Here is an 18268-nt window from a genome sequence, read left to right on the forward strand (position 1 = left end):
TTTATTTTTTCCATGGTCTACTTCTGGGTGGAAATCCTTCATCCTTGTGGAAAAATCAGAGTAAAACCCAAAAACTACATCAAGAACCAAACCCCTGGGCGCCCACCTCTCAATCTATGAAGAAATTCATAAATTTTAGAATGAACCCCTCAAGGGGTAGTTGCTTTATGTACTCTGTTCAGATGCAGTACCATGAATGAAGAACCAGCATCACTTTGGCAACAGCAGACTGGGGAGGATCTGAATAAGAGCTGTTTCTGATATCTGGGATGGAGTTGGAGAAAAACACAAACAGCATCCTGAAGAAGATGCCTGCTGAAATGGAGCACCACAGTGTGTGATGATGCCTCTGTATAGTTCCTCCTTGCTTTTTGCCAGCAGGCAGCAGCTTTTCTGGGCTTCCACAGCTCTGGTGTTTTATCATCTGATTTGAATCAATGTTCTTCAAGCACAAAGCAACATATGCCAGAAGCAGGACTCGATCACGTCCCATTTATTATCTTAACGCCATTGATGCTTCTGGAGGTATTGTCTTGATCTTATATCAGCCTGCAGTTCAAGACAAAGCTATGACTCTAATTGAAAAGTATACCATTACAATATAACTAACACCAAAGCAATGATACATCAGGTAGTGACTAGCCCAGACAATGAAAAAGGCTTCCTTGTTCACAGCCAACCTAATTAATCCTCATTTTGCATCAAAATTATGAGGCACAACCAGATAAGACCCCTACTAGATTAAGAAACGGTTCCAAACAGAAGTTTTCGATCATCTCAGCAATCATTTCTGATAAAAGTGATTTCCTAATTCAGTAGCTATCATAAGCAATTGGCCTCCGAAGATTATGGAAGAGGAGATATTAAGGATTTCATGTAACAGTAATTGAAAAACTGAGGCTGAATAGTTGATAAAGCTTTTGTGGAAAGTGAACATAGGATTTTATAAACAGGTCGTATTATAATATAGAATTCGAGTGGACGGCCAGGTTCGACTCAAAAAATTTCATGACACAAAAGAAACAAAAGAATGACAAGAACAACATAGTAGACGCTGGCAATAGCCTCAGCTAGAATTGTAGTTTCTATTTTTGATAATGAGAAGGTAAATCGAGGGAATCCGCCCACTAAAGTAGACATTCCAGAAATTTCAAGAAGTACTAGGTTTTACCTGCCGAACGGGCTCTGGCACACGATAATTGCAAGTCATTTTAATAATTATGATGGCTGTGTCAAGTGATACACGGTGACCAATTGAAACAAATATCGGCTTCAATGAGCTCTCAGTTGACCTCATTGCCTGTATAAAATTTACTTAAAACATCATTTGTCTGAAACAGACTTAAAAGCTTGGAAGATGACACAAACTGTACAAGTACATAAAGCAGATGTCTTTTGGCAAGCTAAACAAATAAACCCATGGAACCACACTTGCATTCTTTTGCCATAAACGAGACAGTGTAATTTGCAACACTTAGTTGAAAGTTGAGACTAATAGAAAGGTCCAAAAGGAACCTCTTATGACACCTATGTGCAGCAATAGTATGGGGGTGTTGTCTGAGCTTGACATCGAGTGCTTAATACAATCTCGAGGTTATCTCTCATTGTTAAAGGGCTCAAATTTTCCTAAGATTGCCACCCTTCAAAGATCATGGAGAAAAGATTGAACCTCACAGAACATGCATTTATTATCTGTGGGGCATAAGCAACCTAAAGTTGGCATTTTAAACCTAGCTAATTATTATCCCCTCCGGCTTATTCTATAAGTCTTACCACTCCCAATGTCCGGCCAGAGTATCCTGTTAAAGCAATAAAATCTTCAGTCAAGTTTCCTTTGGCTTCAAGAAGTTCTCTCACTCCAGATTGAGTAAGACCATCCACATGATGCAACTGAAATAGATCATATTTTGACATCAGGCATGAATTTCACAGAAAGAAAAGTGTTCTAGGCCCAAATTCTGACAGTCATAAAACAAAGGGCAGTGATCTGTTAGAATTTCAAATGAGCAAAGAAACTGACAGCAATCAATCAAGTGGAACTGAATGAAGATCTATTCATTACATTGACTTAAAAGGAGACATATCTAAGGACTTAGCCTTTAGCATGGAAGGACTTATTGGTATAGAGTTAAAACTCACAGTTTTCCCTATCCCAATTGTTGGAATATTAGCCAGAACGCCCAGATGACAAGCCAAGCCAAAACCTATAGAAGAAATCCCATAGTTTAGAACCTACAGTTGAGTAACAAATAATGCCAGCATTAGGTTAGCAGCAACCTCAACCACAACTCATAACTTAGAACAAGTGCTAATAGTGAGCACACATCCAATTAATGTTAATTCCAATTATAACGTTTCACATCTTAATAACCCCTTAAGACTATAATTGCCCAATGGTTGAGTAGTGAGCAAAAAGTTTACTCTCGATAACCTCTTTCAAGAAGCAAACTAAATTTGTAGTGGATCGAATCCCATCTGCACTGGCCAAGTCAACTAAACTGACACAAAGATCTTTTGAAATCCAGAACTCAAATTAGAAATTAGGGTTCAGGTTTGCTGTAGATGGGTTTAAGGTTTGTAGTGGAGAGGAAGTGCTTGAACAAAATAACGATACAGGAAAAGAAGAGGAGAGAGGGAGAGGATACCCTGTAGCCCTAGGATTTCCAAGGGGAGTGACTCAAAGCAAACTAAACTTTCATTCATTCCAAATTCTCTATTCTTTTGGTACAATGGACCATATTTACAGACTCGTGAAAATTTAAAACGGCAAGACTAGACTTTCAAACACGAAAGTAAGCATATAGTAACCAAAAAGGGCCCAGATTTCTCAAAAATAAAAATTTCTTCTTCCCCCCCCCCCCCCCCCCCCCACCCCCACAACTTCCTTATGGCCCCATGGGGAATAGATTCATTGACTTTGACAATAAGTCATGCAATACAGAGATATACACAGGATAACACATCCATCAATAAAAATATGGGTGAGAAAACAGATCTATCAGCGACTGTGACACATATATATAATTACAAACATACATTAAATGCTATGATGCATCCTATCTGAAGAGGAGATGAAAAGGAGCTATTTATGCATATCACTTTAGGCTCACTAAAAAAAAATGTCCACTTAATACTTCACTTGCTTAGAAGGATTCAACAAATGAATATTGTTATTTTACCATTAAACCATATAGCAGATGAGAAAATTTTCTTTACTATAATGCTCAGAAGAAATAGATAGCCCATTGCGACTGGTAAAAGTGCACTTGCCTCGAGGATGAAGTAAACCATTGCCATCAACCATTAGCAACTGTTGACATATATGGGAGAGCCATTGTTAGGAATCTAACATAAAATAAATAGTAATGTTATTATTCACCTAAGATTCATTTTATAACACCGAAATCCACTAGGCCTGCTTCCTAGGATTAAGGGAAAACATAGATAATATATTGTTTATCTATACTTTGACACTAAGTTGAACAAAATTATAATTTAAAAAATGCATCTCACAATCAAAGAACTTGAATTAAGAACATTCTTACATTATCAGATAAAATTAATTAAGCAAAGAAAATCTCAAATAGAACAGAGTTGCACAAGGTAAAGCAAATGCAGGTTAAAAACACATCCATCATAGACATGGTAAATATTTTGAAAGACAATGTTCACCTGTGGGTAGAAAGGATGGGCACTGTTCTTCATTTTCTCCAAAAGCTTTAAAAGAACTGGAGCCTAAAACAAAGTGAAAAATCACATGAATCAAACAAAAAATCTCCAATCACTAGCAAGAATTGATAAATCAAACTAATGACTAGGACAAACCATATAATTTTCTCAATAAGAAATGAAAGAATTTATAAGTAAGGGGAACTCCTTAAGCAACAAGCAAAGGAGAAAACAAAAACAGAGGGAACATCAAGCACAAAAGCAAAACAAAGTGCAGAAAGAATCAGATTGGAATCAATCTCACCGGATATAAAGCTCCTCTCTTATAATTCTACCTTACATAAAAATTGAATAAACTGGTAAATAAAGTTCACCTTTTTGTAAGGCAATCTATTTCCTGAGTCATCTCTGTAGCAATAAGCCTATGCACCCAAGTATAAAAAAATCCCAAATTTCTTTAATCGAGTATGCATATATCCAGGACCAGAATCTGCCCCCTCACACACGAAGATATGTTCAATTAACCTAGAAAATCCCTTGACTTTGAAGGAGATTTTAGCTTTCCAAATGAATGTAGCAATAGGAAAACTGGAAAGTCTACCATCTCCAAACATAGCTTGAAAGAAGAGTTTGAGATGAAGTATAAGAAGAATTTAAGCTGGGGCATTAATTATTTTCTAAAGTACTAACTCCACTGTCAAAAGAAGACACAGATACATACAAGTTGGTTTTTATGGAAGTGAAGAAGCAAAGAGAGATCATTAACCTATGGATCATCAAGATTTCTACACATATAAAAGTTCCAAGAAAGAGTAAGAATAGATGCTCCTCTGAGAAGGAGTAAATTTTAAAAAGAGGGGGCAAAAAATTTCAAAAGTGCTCTCCCCCTGCTATAAATAATTTAGAAAGCCGCCTTCAGTCTACCAAGTCCAAAAAAATTTGGGATCGCTCTCTAATGACATCAATGGGATTCCCTCAAGCAGGATTGCCATCCCATCCTTTACCCTTTGGTCACTGAGTAGCAAGGATAAAAAAAATTCCCTTGTTCTTGAGGGACCTTCAAAACCATTTATTTAATAGGGCCATTACATTGACCTAATTTCATCGCTCCCTCATGCTCAGAGGAAGTCACTGCTTCCATGCAATCAAATGATCTCTCTTGGGCTCGTTATAACCTTTCCACAGGAATTCTCTAAATTCTCTCCATCTCACCAGCATCGCCTATATGAATTCTAAAAGTGTGCATGAAACATATAGGAATTACAGCCAAACAAGTCTGAATTAAATTAAGGTAATTCATCCTAAAGACAGAAAATCCCTTTTCCAAACATCTGGACCTTGGAAACTCCACAGAACTTGAGGGCCTCAAAACACTACCAAAATTATGCATGGATTGAGTAAAACTGGTGTAATCATGTCTATACACTAAACAATGGAGAGAAATCCAGTCTATAGTTTCCAACCTCAGCATGTTTCCATTCCTGTAATAATTCTTCAATTTCCCCAAAATTAAGATCCCAGTAGCAGAATACTTATCTCTACATGTTCATAACCAAAACCCTTTCTTTTTCCATGTTGAAATTGACAATTGGGAAATGGGCATACCTCTCTTAAGGCAAGGAAGCCAGGAACATATGGGGTTTGAAGCCTAACAACAGAGTAGTCATCGTATACAACTTCCAAAGTGCCGAGATCCAAAACGACAATAGTCCCACACGCAACCGACGGATCATCCTTTGAGAAGCTCACATCAACTCCACCCACATACTTCAACACATGCTTGTCGTCACCTTCTTCAATTCTTCCTCTGACCGTGGCTGTCGATGTGGGTTTGGGCAGTTTCCATGTGAAATCATCTTCTGTGACCAATCTTCTCTTGAGAGAGTCTTGAACCCTGAAAGGAGGTCCAAAACTACTTTATAGTAATCAAATCAGAAAACAAAAGATTAATTGACGGAAAATGATGACATACTGGATCCAATTTTCGATAAATTGATGGGACTCGGCTGATGAAATCTCTGGTGATGCCCTCTTCTCCATAGAAAACATTAAATTGAAGGAGCAGAGGGTGGCAGTCATGGATCTTCTGCCCTTTTGTTGTCCCGACTTCTGGGAAGAAAAACGGAGGAACTTCCAAAACGGTGTCGTTTCATTCTGCGTTCTCTGCTTCAATCTTCTTGACAGACGCCTTTGTCGTTTTTGTCTTTGGATGGGATCCCAAACGACTGCGTTTTAGTTTCTCCGTTTACGCATCAAATTACAAATTCTGAATTTTTTGAAAATTACATCCACAACCCCTCTATTTTTGAAAAATTACACTGATAGTCACTTTCAAATCTTGTATAAGGATTAAAAAAAAAATTAAAAATGAAGATAAAGAATGAGAAATTTTAGGATTGGATTAGATTTTGAATGATTTTGGAATAAAATTAGGAAATGATCTTTTATTTTAGGAATTTTTATTATTTATAATATAATTATTTAGTATTCTATTAACAACCATTTGAGATGAATTAGGATTAATATATTTAATAAGAAAATTTAATTAAATTATTTATAAAATAAATTTATTTTTTATTATTTAACACGATTTAGTGATTTTAATTTGCATTTGAAGTCAATTATAATAAATATATTAACAAAAAATTTAAATAGGATTAATTAGGAATAGAATTAATCTATATTTAAAAAAAAGGGCATACTATTTTAATTTAATTTTTATATTATTTTATGAATTTAATTAGTATAGTTTTGAGGTTTAATTTTAATAATACACATGTTAATTTTCTTTTAGACTTTTTGGTAGTTTTAAAATTTACATATCACATAAAAGTATATATGTTATGACTTTAAGTGGAGTCCATGATCATGAGTAAAAATATAGATGTAAAATATTAGAATTTAAGTGATTTAAATTATACTAAAATATAAAACCCACATGTGGTTTAGTGAAAAACAAATTTTTTTAATAATTTCATTCTAAATATTAGTGAAAGAATATATAAAATAAAATAATATGATTAATAACTAGTATGATCACAACTTGCAGAGATTTACATAATCAAACTCGAAATTTGGGTAGCCTTAGAAAATATTTTCATTTTTTTTTATTGAGCTTGAATTAAATTTTTTCCTTAAGAAAACTCCAAAGCCTTGGACACAGGAACACACAAACATAGTCAAACTTGTCAAAATTCAAGTTAAGAGTCTTCATTGTTTAGGAATCCTCCCTGAGGCCTTTCCTATCATAGAGACGGACGCCTCTAATTTAGGATATGGTGGCATACTCAAACAATATTTTCAAAATAAAATCTCCATTATCCGATTTGGCATATGGAGTCGGCCCCAGTAAAATTTTTCATGTCTAGCTAAGGAGGAAGAGGAATATCATACCCATATTGGACACAAAATGATCTTAACTCTTTCTTGGCAAATTTGAAGTCCTTTTTTATGGTAGCATTAACCTTGGCCAAAGAACAAAGGTTTAGTGCTTCTTGGCTAACAAAATTTGCTAGTTGTCCATAAGTCAAAGAATCATAAGTGAGATTGAAAGGAAAGAGGATCTCCTAGGAAGTGTTTGGTTATAGCATATATTAAAGTATGGACCGCATTAGGGTTTCCACTTTCATCTACACTTTTTTGAATGAATTTACTTTCTTCATCTATGAGAGCATTATCCCACCATCTTTTGAGTTGTCCAGTAAATCCTACGATCAAATGAAAGCAGATTGTTGGATCAAGGTTTCCTCTTGATTTGTAGGTTATGGAGACTATGATTATTTCTTGAAGAATATTCAAGACTTGATGATCACTAACTCCATCTATATTCCATTCATAGATGTCATCTCCATCATATTTTGATTGGACTTTATCCATATAAGGTTGGCTTTGACTTGAAGAGGCCTTTTGAGCAAAAGTTTATTTGGGCTGGATTGGAGGAAAAGTTCCAAGAACCTGGAATCTATTAGGGTTTTGAGAATTGGGCTTTTCCAGATGGGCCTGAGGCAAAGCATATGAAGATTTTAAAGTTTTTGTAGCTTTAGGCCTTTGGTTGCTCATTTTCCCTATAAAAACTCACGTGAAAGAAAATCAAGGAGAGAGTTTGAATCTCCTTTGATAAACTCGATTTCAAAATCAAATACAAACAATATAGCCTACCATCTTGCAAAAATGTGTTTTGAAACAATGTTTTGAACATCCTTTTGAAGAATTTCTTTTGCACTTTTACAATCCACTCGAAGAATAAATTTTTTGTTGAAAACATCTTCTTGAAATTTTTGAATGCATGAAACAATGGCCAAAATTTATTTTTTGATAGTTGAATAATTGAGTTAGGATCATTTTGTGCCCAATATGGGTATGATATTCCTCTTCCTCCTTCAGCTAGACATGAAAAAATTTATAAATCAAAGAAAAGAGAATCAAACAAAAAATATTTAAAGTTTAGAGAATAACCTTTTTATAAGAAATCTAAACACAAGAAACATTCAAATAAAAAATATCAAAAACATCCCTTTAAAAATAAAGATAAGGATGATATCAAATGTTTCAAGTGTGGCAAGAAAGGGCATATAATTCCCAATTGCAAAGTAAAAGAAATCATTGCTGACCTAGACATAGGAAAACGTCTTAAGAAGCCAATGATAAATCTTATCAAAACAGATTTTGATTCATCCAGCCAGTTCTCCGAGTTTAGTGATAATTAGTTTCTTCTGCTTGAAAACAACTCTTCAAATTATTCAAATAGTTCGTCCTCCCAATCATCTTGTGATTGAGTAGAAAACTGTCTTTGTCAAATCCATCAAGTTAATATGATATCTAGTGAAAATAGTTTTCTCATAGAAGTCATAGAAAATATTTCTGATCCAAATCTTCAAAAAGAATACTTTAAAAAATTCTTAGAAATCCAAAAACAAAGTAATCAAAAGAGTCTAGAAAACAATAATAACTACAACTTAAAAATTGTGTTAGATAAGTTTTCTAGTAAACCTAAGTCTGTACAAGACCTCCAACATGAGATAAGTGAAATAAAACTTCAAATTAATACAATGTTGGTTCAAAAGGAAGATTTAGATTTAGGACTGAAAGTCTTAGAAGAAGGAAAAAATAAAATTGAAGAAACAAAAGATGAAGAACAATTAGAAGAGGGATAATCTTCTCAATTGTTTGTAAATGCTATAACAAAAATGATTAGGCAAAAATGACACATCAAAATAAGAATTTTTATCAAGCCTGATTTTTCAAAAAATATTATCGCATTAGTTGATTCTAGTGCTGATATTAACTATATTCAAGAAGGATCGATTCCCTCAAAATACTTTGAAAAAACTTTACAAAGAATTGTTGGTGCAAACAAACAAGCCCTTGAAGTAGAATACAAAGTTTCAAATGTTCATGTTTGTAACAAAAATATTTGTTATAAAATTTCTCTTCTTCTTGTCAAAGACATGAACAAATAAATGATTTTGGGAACACCTTTCTTGAGCCTTCTATATCCTCTAACTGTTGATAAAGAAGGAATCAAAACCATTTTTGAAAACCAATAAATTTGTTTCTATTTCTAAATACTCCAGAAATAAAAGAATTAAACTCTGTTGATAATCAAATAAACTTAATTCAAAAGAAAAAACAATAAATCAAATTTCTAGGAAAATAGATACATCATAAAAGAATAGAAGAAAATCTTTTAAATAAAGATATTCGAATCAAAGTTGAAAATATTAAAAAACAATTTGAATAAGATTTATGTTCTTTTGTTCCTAATGTTTTTTGGAATAGAAAGAAACATAAAGTTTCTTTGCCTTATGTGGAAGGATTTGATGAAACTCAAATACCTACCAAGGCAAGACCTATTCAAATGAATACTCAATTACTTGAATATTGCAAATAAGATATTAAAGATTTATTGAATAAAAATCTTATTAGAAATAGCCAATCTCCTTGGAGATGTGCTGCTTTCTATGTTCAAAAACCTTCGGAGATTGAAATAGGTGCTTCCAAACTTGTTATAAATTACAAGCCTTTGAATAAGGTTCTCAAATGAATAATGCTTCAATTTCCTCAAATTTTGATATGAAGTCTGGATTTTGGCAAATTCAACTTCATGAAAAAGATAGATATAAAACTGCATTCACTGTTCCATTTGGGCATTATGAATGGAACGTAATGCTTTTTGGTTTGAAAAATGTTCCCTCATAATTTCAAAATATAATGAATGACATTTTCAATCCCTAAACTAATTTCTCCTTAGTATACATTAGTGATGTTCTTATATTTTCAAATTATTTGGAACAGCATTTCAAACATTTAGAAACCTTTCAAAAAATTGTAAAAGAAAATGGTCTTGTTATTTCTGCCCCTAAGATTAAAATGTTCCAAACTAGGATTAGATTTTTAGGATTTGAAATCTACCAAGGGACTATCAAGCCTATTCAAATATCAATAGAATTTGGAAGTATGTTCCCTGATAAAATCAAGGACAAAACCCAGCTTCAAAGGTTCTTAGGAAGTTTAAACCATGTGTCAAACTTTTATCCCAACCTTAGAACCACAATCAAACCTTTAACCAAACTTGGGTTAAATAAACCAGTTTGTGTCTGCCTCAGAGATGCTAGACACAATAACTTTGATGATTCCTTGTTAGGAATCATAGAATCAAACATGGCACATGGCCCTGTTTATTTAAATTATTTTTTATTTGAATGTTTCTTGTGTTTAGATTTCCTATAGAAAGGTTATTCTCTAAACTTCGAATATTTTTTTGTTTGATTCTCCGGATTCTATTAACAACCATTTGAGATTAATTAGGATTAATATATTTAATAAGGAAATTTAATTAAATTATTTATAAAATAAATTTATTTTTTATTATTTAACATGATTTAGTGATTTTAATTTGCATTTGAAGTAAATTATAATGAATATATTAACAAAAAATTTAAATAGGATTAATTAGGAATAGAATTAATCTATATTTAAAAAAAAGGGCATACTATTTTAATTTAATTTTTATATTATTTTATGAATTTAATTAGTATAATTTTGAGGTTTAATTTAAATAAATAAATATTATTAATTAAATTTTAATTATATACATGTTAATTTTCTTTTAGACCTTTTTGGTAGTTTTAAAATTTACATATCACATAAAAGTATATATGTTATGACTTTAAGTGGAGTCCATGATCATGAGTAAAAATATAGATGTAAAACATTAGAATTTAAGTGATTTAAATTATACTAAAATATAAAACCTAGAGTGGTTTAGTGAAATTTTTTTTTTTTTAATAATTTCATTATAAATATTAGTGAAAGAATATATAAAATAAAATATTATGATTAATAACTAGTATGATCACAACTTGCAGAGATTTACATAATCAAACTGGAAATTTGAGTAGCCTTAGAAAATACTTTCATTTTTTTTTTATTGAGCTTGAATTAAATTTTTTCCACCTAAGCTTAATTTAGGTTAGACTCAAGTCAAGGTTTTGAACAATCAAGCCTAACCCAGTATCAAAATATAATCCTAACATACGCTCTTTCATTATATATATAAAAGTTTATTTTCATTTTTTTTATTGTTATCTTGAAGTTTTTATGTTATTTATTATTTAAATTTTGGTTTTTTATTAATCATAATGAATATAAATATATTTAATTTATTTTTTATTATTTAATACACAAACACATTTTATTATTTATAAATAAATAAATTATTTAGAAAAAAGAAAAAGAAAAAGAAACAAGAATTGAATAGAATTTTGTAGTTTTATTACAATAGTAATCATGGATGAAAATGCACAAAACAAAATATAATCAATTGGAGAAAAATCGAAAAATTTGTTAAAATATGGATTTTGTACCCAATTTTATCACCACATATTTGCAATAAAATTTTAGAAATTAAATCTTAAATAAAATATTGTTATTTAAAATATAATAAAAATAAGTTTTAATAAAAGCAATTTTTAAATTTTTAAATAAATGAATATAAATATATTAAAGGAATTTAAGATATTTTTTTCTAAAAAAATTTGATAAATATTATCCTTCACCATGTTAATTATACTTATAATAACTTTTATTTATATATTTTTACTTATTTTATTATTATTTTCAATCATTTCCATGACCTTTGAATAATTATCTCCTCGATATTTTTATCAAAATATTAACTGATTATTGATATATTTGCATTTTCGAATATTTTCCTCATAATTAGTACTTGAATTTATTAAAAGAGGAATATCTTTGGTTGGGAAAATGGAATAAGAGAATTATATATTTTTTTGTTTAAACGGTATAACAAATTATGTATATATTAATTTTATAAATTGAAAATTTTTCTTTTAAAATAAAAATAACAGAAAGCTAAGATAGAATATTAACATTAAAATAGAATATTTTATACAAAATATAGATTTAAATTATTTTCAAAAATTTTAAATTCTAAGATAGTAAAAACCCTTGCCTGAGGAGGTGGTGGCTGGGGTCGAGTCGGAGAAGAAGGTGCCTCAGAATCTGGTGTCGTTCAAGGAGGAGAGCACCAGAGTGGCGGATCTTAGCGAATCGGAGAGAGAGGGTTTGGAGGAGTTGAAGCAGTTGATGCAAGAAGCCATAAATGCAATGTTTATGGGGAGTTTCCAAACAAAGAAATTATACCCAAAGACTTTTTCAGGTGAGAGGAGAGGATGAACTCCTTGTATCAAATGAAACGATGGCAATATTGTAAATATCTGAAGACCATAAGGTTTAAAAACATTCACAATGAAGGATGGCAGTTTGGTAAATAGCACGAAAAAGGAAGGATAAAACAGTAAAAAAAAGTTGCAAAACAACACCTGCGTTCCAGCTTTTATAGTATAAATAAATATAAGTTTTTTTTTAAATATTTATATAAATTTATTTTCAATTTTTTTATTGTTATCTTGAAATTTTATGTTATTTATTATTTAAATTTTAATATAAATATATATATATATATATATATATATATATATTTTTTTTTTTTTTTTAAATCATTGAATTTTGAATTATACAATTCAATTAACTTAAGTCTCACAAAATAAACCCGAATTTAATTCAATAAATTTGAGTTTAACTTGATCAACCCGAGTTCAATTCAAGTTAAAAAAAAAAAAAAAGGTTGCATTGAATTTGGATTAATTATTTCTTAATTCAGGTTAAGCTTAGTTTAACCATCATCCTTATTAACAGGACCAAGTTGTAATCCTTATAACTAGTTCATGTTATAGCAAGAATTAAAAGTTTTTTATTGTCTTATAATATATGATTAATTTTATTTTTATTTATAATTTGTATATAAAAAAAGTTCATATGAAATTGAAAAAAAAATTGAATCAATATTTTTTTAAGAAGATTTTCAATGATCATATATGGTAAAATACAAATGGGTTTTTATTTTTTATTATAAGAAATATTATTCTGAAAAAAAGAATTATTTAAACTTGGAATTATGTCACATTTCAAAGGAGATTTTTTTATTTTTAAGGCAAAAAAAAAATACAAAAATTAAAAATAAGAAAAAGATGCTGCAATCATCACCCTACATGTGAAAAGAGCCAATTGCCAGTATTCTATTTCTATCCATCAATGAGTTTTTGGTATCTGAATTAATTAATTTTAGGAAAAATAGGAAGTTTTTGATTCTTTTCCCATTCCTCTAAAGAAAAATAGCTGTTAAAAAAATGTTACCATTAATTTTCATTAATGGGTTGAAGAGGAATAGATGATATTTTTAGTAATTTCATGAAACTGACAAATATAAAAAAAACAAAAATGCTTTAAAATTGAATTAATAGCTAAAATTGGTAAATTATTTATTTTCTTTTTACACAGGTGGACTTGGAACATAATAGGTAATACCGACCATTGACAGCCAACAACATGTCCATTATGGGCATAGATTCCAGCCATGATTCTGAATCCAAACCGATTCTTTGATGCTGTTTTTTCTTATTTAATCCCTCTCTTTTTTCTTTTCAGATTCTCAAGATTCACAACTTTTTCTTTCATTCTCTCTCCCCCCATTTCCTGTGGCTTAGAGGGAGGTAAGACATGGGTCTGCCTCTTTTTTTCTCTAGATGATGGAGAGAGTAATGAAATTTTTTCAGCATATTCATGGGTTTTTCTGTGTTTGTCTTTGTAGCAATTCACAGGGCGTTGGTTGGCTTCTGCAGTAGGTGCAATGGCAGTGAGTATTAAACTGACTTCAACCATTGTGGTAGCCTTGGGCTTGGTTTCCTTCATATTTGGTGTGGTTGCTGAAAACAAGAAGGTAATAATCCCTTACTTTTTCTTATATTTTCTCCCCAACCAAACATGGGAATAACCCCATTTCATTTCCCTTTTCTGGTTTCCCACAGCCTCCTGCTGGAACCCCAGTTCCAGGGAAAGGTGTTGTTATCTGCCAGTACCCATCTGCTCCAACTGTAGCCCTGGGTTTTCTGGCTACTGTTTTCACTGTTATACAGACTGCGGTTGGTTTTCTGTCTCTGTTTTACCCTTACAAGGGTAGGGCTATTCCAAAGGGGGCCTTCCTGGAGAGCACTAGATGGGTAATCTTTGTCAACATTGCTCTGTAAGTATCATCTTTACCATGGATTCTTCTGCTTTTTCTCAGATCTCATATTACTCATTATTTTTTCTCTGAACTGTTTGATAAAATGACAGGGCTACAGCAGGACTGGGGTTTGCTTTTCTGCTATGGCCAACAGTCACAGAACATTACCACTTGTCTAGGAATGTCCATCATGATCTAGAAACTCAATGCCCAACCGCCAAGACCGGTCTGCTTGGTGGTGGGGCATTTCTTGCTCTGGATTCCTCCCTCTTCTGGCTGATCTGTCTCATGCTGACTGGCAATGTAAGGGAAGATTTCTTCGAAGAAGTAGATCAAGATTATAGGGGTGATGGCCAAGTTATCCCTTTTGATGATTATGCTGGTGCCCCTGGAAATGTAACTACAGGGGTTATGGCTTAAAATGCCACTATCTTCATGATGAAAATGCACCAGCTATGCCTTTTATCAATCTACCTGTGATCCCTCTGCCTTTTCTTCTCTGTTTCCCTTCCCAAGTTCTGTATATAGAACTATAATCTCCATTTTTTAAGTGTAAGTTATGCTTAAATGAAGAAGAAAGTTGTGTTTTTCTATTTATGATGGTTCATGATGTGCCTGTATCTATACTTATCAGAGATGAACACCAGGCTTTACTGCAATTTTTTAAATAGCTAAGTATAAATCTGATTTGGGTTTTTTTATTTATTTATTGGAAGTAAAAGAAAAATAAAAGTTGCCTTATAAGTTATAATGCCTTAATGCCAAGTCAAAGTTAATCACATTCTTCAGGCTAAAAAACAGGTAGGATTCCTTTGTCTTTGTCAACTTTCCCTGAACCCAAAAGGAAAAAGGTTTTATTCAAAGAATAATTATCCAAATTTATGTAAAATAAAATAAATCAAAGTGGACCTACAATTGTGGGGTCTGTTTGGGAGTGAGACAGAGTACAGTCCACATTGATATGGGACATCCCCACTCCCCAGTGCCTATTCTGTTGTTTCTATTCCTTCAAACCTTTCAGTGATTGAATATTCAAGGCCAGACTGGAAGCAAGAGAGGTTGGTTTTTATTCTCTTTTTCTAATGACGGGGATGAATGGAAAATATCCATGCCATGTATGGATCATGGATGGATGAGATTTATAGGGTTATCAGTGTTTTGACTGCAGGGGGATTTGGGGGTAGAAGATGGCTGTTACCATGAAACAAATGTCAGTTATTGTGACAGCTTTAGGTGTAGCTTCCTTCATATTTGGGATTGTTGCTGAAAATAAGAAGGTTTGTTTCTATTGATTCCTCACCCTTCCTTCCTTTGCTTACAGGGTTGTCAGTTTTTGTTTTGAGATGCATTTTTATCTTTTCAATATCAATTTTTCTATATTTCTTTATCAATTTGAAGATTCCAATGCTGGTGCAAGCCTGTTTTTCAAAATAGTTTTACTGTTTTCAAAGGTGTTTTCTAAGTTCAAAAACTATTTTTCTATTTTAAAGGATAGAAAACTGTTTTCAGTTTGGGGTCATAGTCTTTCTGGCTGGTTTTACACCATGAGGAGCAAATTAAAATATAGAGAAAGGATTGGGAACTTTACATCATACAAAAGTAGAAAGTGTTTTTCAAAAGCAACTGTCAAAAACAATTTTTTTAAAATTGTTTTTTCAAAAAGGGAAAAGTTCAATAATTTTTTAAGACTTCCCAATCCATTTGGAAAATTTCAACTTGTTTGTTGATTATAATGAAAGACTTCAAAAGTATCCATCCACCCCTCTGCTTCCTTTCCCACCATTGCAAGTACTGATTATTAAAAATCCTTGCATTACTTCATGCAACTTTCTGTGTGAACAGGTGTAGTACCATACTCCATGGGAGGAAACTCTTCAGTAAGAGTGAAATCAAAGCAAAAGACTAAAAAAAAAAAAATAAAAAATAACAAACAAAACAAAAAACAAAAACAGAAACAAAAGCCCCTTCAGAATTTCTCCTGGGTATCAATTTTATCTTGAATTTGATATAATTTCCATGTTTTCCACAGCCTCCTTCTGGAACTCCTACTGTGGGGACAGGTGTGATTATTTGCAAGTATCAGTCAGATCACACCATTCTTTTGGGCTTTCTCTCCTTTGGATTTCTAGCTGCATCTTCTGCAGCTGGGCTGGGCTCTGTTTTCTACCCCTTCAAAGGAAAATCCATTCCTTACAACGCTTTATTCCGAAACACCACCTTCACTATCTTCTTCAACATTACCCTGTAAGCATAATTTTCTCACCATCCTCTCTGAATTTTCCTTCATTTTCATTTTTCCCATGTTGTTATGAAACCATGCCACAGGGGTTTGGTGGGAATGGCAGCAGCCTTCGTGTTATGGCCAACATTGACAGAGCTACATCACCGGGTCCACAATCTTCATGACAATCTCAAGAAAGAGTGCCCCACTGCTAAGACTGGCCTTATTGGTGGGGGTGGGGTCCTATCCTTCTGTTCATCCCTCTTCTGGCTGATTTCCCTTATGCTAACAGACAATGTAAGAGAGGATTACTTTGAAGAAATGGATCCCCAAGGTGGGTATGGGTATGGCCAGGTGACCACTACCCAGGTTTGAAGAGAAGACAAAAAGGCCAGTTTGATCATTCTTGGGTTATCAACTTCTGGATTAGGAATTTGGGACTTGATTCTCTTTTGTTTTCTGTTGAGTTAATGGGTTGGAATATATTGAATTTTGGGTTAAGCAAGATTGTTTTGTCTTTTTTTTCTCCCCTTCTGGGGTGTGAATCAAATCTTAAATTTCTGGTTTTGGTCATCCATGGAAGGAAGGAAAAAGCAAGACTTGGAGCAGCCTGTCTTTTTCATCATTAGCTGGAATCAGCTTGGTGTTTATTTAAGTCAATGGGGAAAAAAACTGATGGATTTGCCATTTATTAGACTAGACTGTTCAAAAGACAGAAAGTTTATGACATGTTTGGGAAGGTTTTAAAAAATAGTTTTTATGAATTGTTTTTTCAAATAATTTTCCCATAGAGAAAAAGTTTGTTTAGAAATTTGGAATATTGTAACATATTTCTTACATTTTTAAAAGATAATATTTACTTTATTTTTAATATTTTTTATACTTATATATTATTTTTTTAAATGCTCTAAAAAAAAGAGTTAAAACAATTAAATTATATTCTATGAAATACCCTGAAAACAGATTCAAAAAACCAATCTTAAAAATAGTTCCTAAAGAGGAGTTTAGATTTTACCAATTTTATCATAAGGTATATAGCATAGTATTTTCATTATTCAAATTCTTTATCATATATTTAAACTGTCCAAATCATGTATTTATCAAAATATTTTCCTTTTATATGGTATATAATAACTATGGGCACATGAATGAGACTAGGTGAAGGCAACCCATACCTCCTTCCCTTTAAGTGTACTCTTTTTCACTTTTATAGACGAGGTTTTTCTCATGGTCATAGGCTCACTGAAGGCATCACTTGCTTTTATATAAAACAAGAGCTCCACCCACATGTTTTTCCTTTTTTTCTTTTTGGGTCAAACCAGCCTTCATTGTAAGTATAATGTGGAGATTGAACTGTTTTTGAAACTTATGTGCAAATTAGCCTATTTGGATCCATGTTAGCCAGATAATTTTTTATTTTTTTATTTTTTTAATTTATTTCACTTTTTCGTCACCTTTCCCTCATTCTCTCTATCTCGTTCCTCCTTTCAATTCAAAACTGAAGTTTCAATTGATAATTAAGGTTTTAGTTAAAAATGAAGCCACTTACTAATTATGACTTCAATTTGAAAATAAAATATTAGTTAATAATTGAAGTTTCAACTTAAATTTTGAAAAAAAAAAAATATTTTTTTATGGCATGGTTTTTTTTTTTACGTGGCCTAGTTTGAACATAAGTTTTGCAAAGGGGTTAAACTTTATATTTTTTTTTCTCTATAAGAAGACTATTTTGCCTTAGAACTAGTTTCTCGAAGTGTTTTTAGAAAAAAAGTGTTTCAATACTACAAATAATT

At 32.0% G+C, this 18268-nt stretch overlaps 3 protein-coding genes across 6 annotated transcripts; 2 read left to right on the forward strand and 1 right to left on the reverse strand.

Annotated features, from left to right (window-relative positions):
• Positions 1 to 24: 24 nt before the first annotated feature.
• Positions 25 to 5865, reverse strand: LOC100249201 (uncharacterized). 2 transcript variants are annotated; one of them, XM_002280974.4, is made up of 8 exons: positions 5642 to 5848; positions 5275 to 5563; positions 3673 to 3735; positions 3271 to 3310; positions 2140 to 2204; positions 1774 to 1890; positions 1172 to 1300; positions 25 to 549 (listed from the first exon to the last, which is right to left on the reverse strand). In XM_002280974.4, the coding sequence occupies exons 1-8, from the start codon at positions 5746 to 5748 to the stop codon at positions 502 to 504; spliced, it is 858 nt and encodes a 285-aa protein (XP_002281010.1). In that variant the 5' UTR covers positions 5749 to 5848; the 3' UTR covers positions 25 to 501. The 2 variants fall into 2 exon arrangements, with proteins under 2 accessions (XP_002281010.1, XP_010648468.1); XM_010650166.3 differs by lacking the exon at positions 1172 to 1300 and having other exon boundaries at positions 5642 to 5865.
• A 7700-nt stretch (positions 5866 to 13565) lies between these two features.
• LOC100244029 (uncharacterized) lies at positions 13566 to 14847 on the forward strand. Of its 2 annotated transcripts, none has more exons than XM_002280987.4 (4): positions 13566 to 13742; positions 13851 to 13969; positions 14058 to 14272; positions 14365 to 14847. In XM_002280987.4, the coding sequence occupies exons 1-4, from the start codon at positions 13607 to 13609 to the stop codon at positions 14672 to 14674; spliced, it is 780 nt and encodes a 259-aa protein (XP_002281023.2). In that variant the 5' UTR covers positions 13566 to 13606; the 3' UTR covers positions 14675 to 14847. The 2 variants fall into 2 exon arrangements, with proteins under 2 accessions (XP_002281023.2, XP_010648469.1); XM_010650167.3 differs by having other exon boundaries at positions 13653 to 13742; positions 13841 to 13969.
• Positions 14848 to 15160: 313 nt separating this feature from the next.
• Positions 15161 to 16982, forward strand: LOC100266365 (uncharacterized). Of its 2 annotated transcripts, none has more exons than XM_010650169.3 (4): positions 15161 to 15312; positions 15409 to 15531; positions 16284 to 16498; positions 16580 to 16982. In XM_010650169.3, exons 2-4 carry the CDS (start codon positions 15442 to 15444, stop codon positions 16848 to 16850), a joined length of 576 nt encoding a protein of 191 aa, XP_010648471.1. In that variant the 5' UTR covers positions 15161 to 15312; positions 15409 to 15441; the 3' UTR covers positions 16851 to 16982. The 2 variants fall into 2 exon arrangements, with proteins under 2 accessions (XP_010648471.1, XP_002281035.1); XM_002280999.4 differs by having other exon boundaries at positions 15423 to 15531.
• The last annotated feature ends 1286 nt before the right edge of the window (positions 16983 to 18268 follow it).

This window comes from Vitis vinifera, chromosome 4 (genome assembly GCF_030704535.1).
Source record: "Vitis vinifera cultivar Pinot Noir 40024 chromosome 4, ASM3070453v1".
Lineage (NCBI taxonomy): Eukaryota > Viridiplantae > Streptophyta > Magnoliopsida > Vitales > Vitaceae > Vitis > Vitis vinifera.

Bases quoted from the DNA above. Each gene is read 5' to 3' on its own strand.
- LOC100249201 (XM_002280974.4), bottom strand. From the start codon at position 5,748: ATGACTGCCACCCTCTGCTCCTTCAATTTAATGTTTTCTATGGAGAAG. The intron at 2,205-3,270 runs GCAAGTGCACTT...TTTCTTCTATAG, and splicing joins TGGTTTACTTCATCCTCGAG to GTTTTGGCTTGGCTTGTCAT. The intron at 550-1,171 runs GTAAAACCTAGT...CTTGAACTGCAG, and splicing joins TGCCAGAGCCCGTTCGGCAG to GCTGATATAAGATCAAGACA.
- LOC100244029 (XM_002280987.4), top strand. From the start codon at position 13,607: ATGATTCTGAATCCAAACCGATTCTTTGATGCTGTTTTTTCTTATTTA. The intron at 13,743-13,850 runs GTAAGACATGGG...AGCAATTCACAG, and splicing joins TTCCTGTGGCTTAGAGGGAG to GGCGTTGGTTGGCTTCTGCA. The intron at 14,273-14,364 runs GTAAGTATCATC...ATAAAATGACAG, and splicing joins ATCTTTGTCAACATTGCTCT to GGCTACAGCAGGACTGGGGT.
- LOC100266365 (XM_010650169.3), top strand. From the start codon at position 15,442: ATGGCTGTTACCATGAAACAAATGTCAGTTATTGTGACAGCTTTAGGT. The intron at 15,532-16,283 runs GTTTGTTTCTAT...TGTTTTCCACAG, and splicing joins TTGTTGCTGAAAATAAGAAG to CCTCCTTCTGGAACTCCTAC. The intron at 16,499-16,579 runs GTAAGCATAATT...ACCATGCCACAG, and splicing joins ATCTTCTTCAACATTACCCT to GGGTTTGGTGGGAATGGCAG.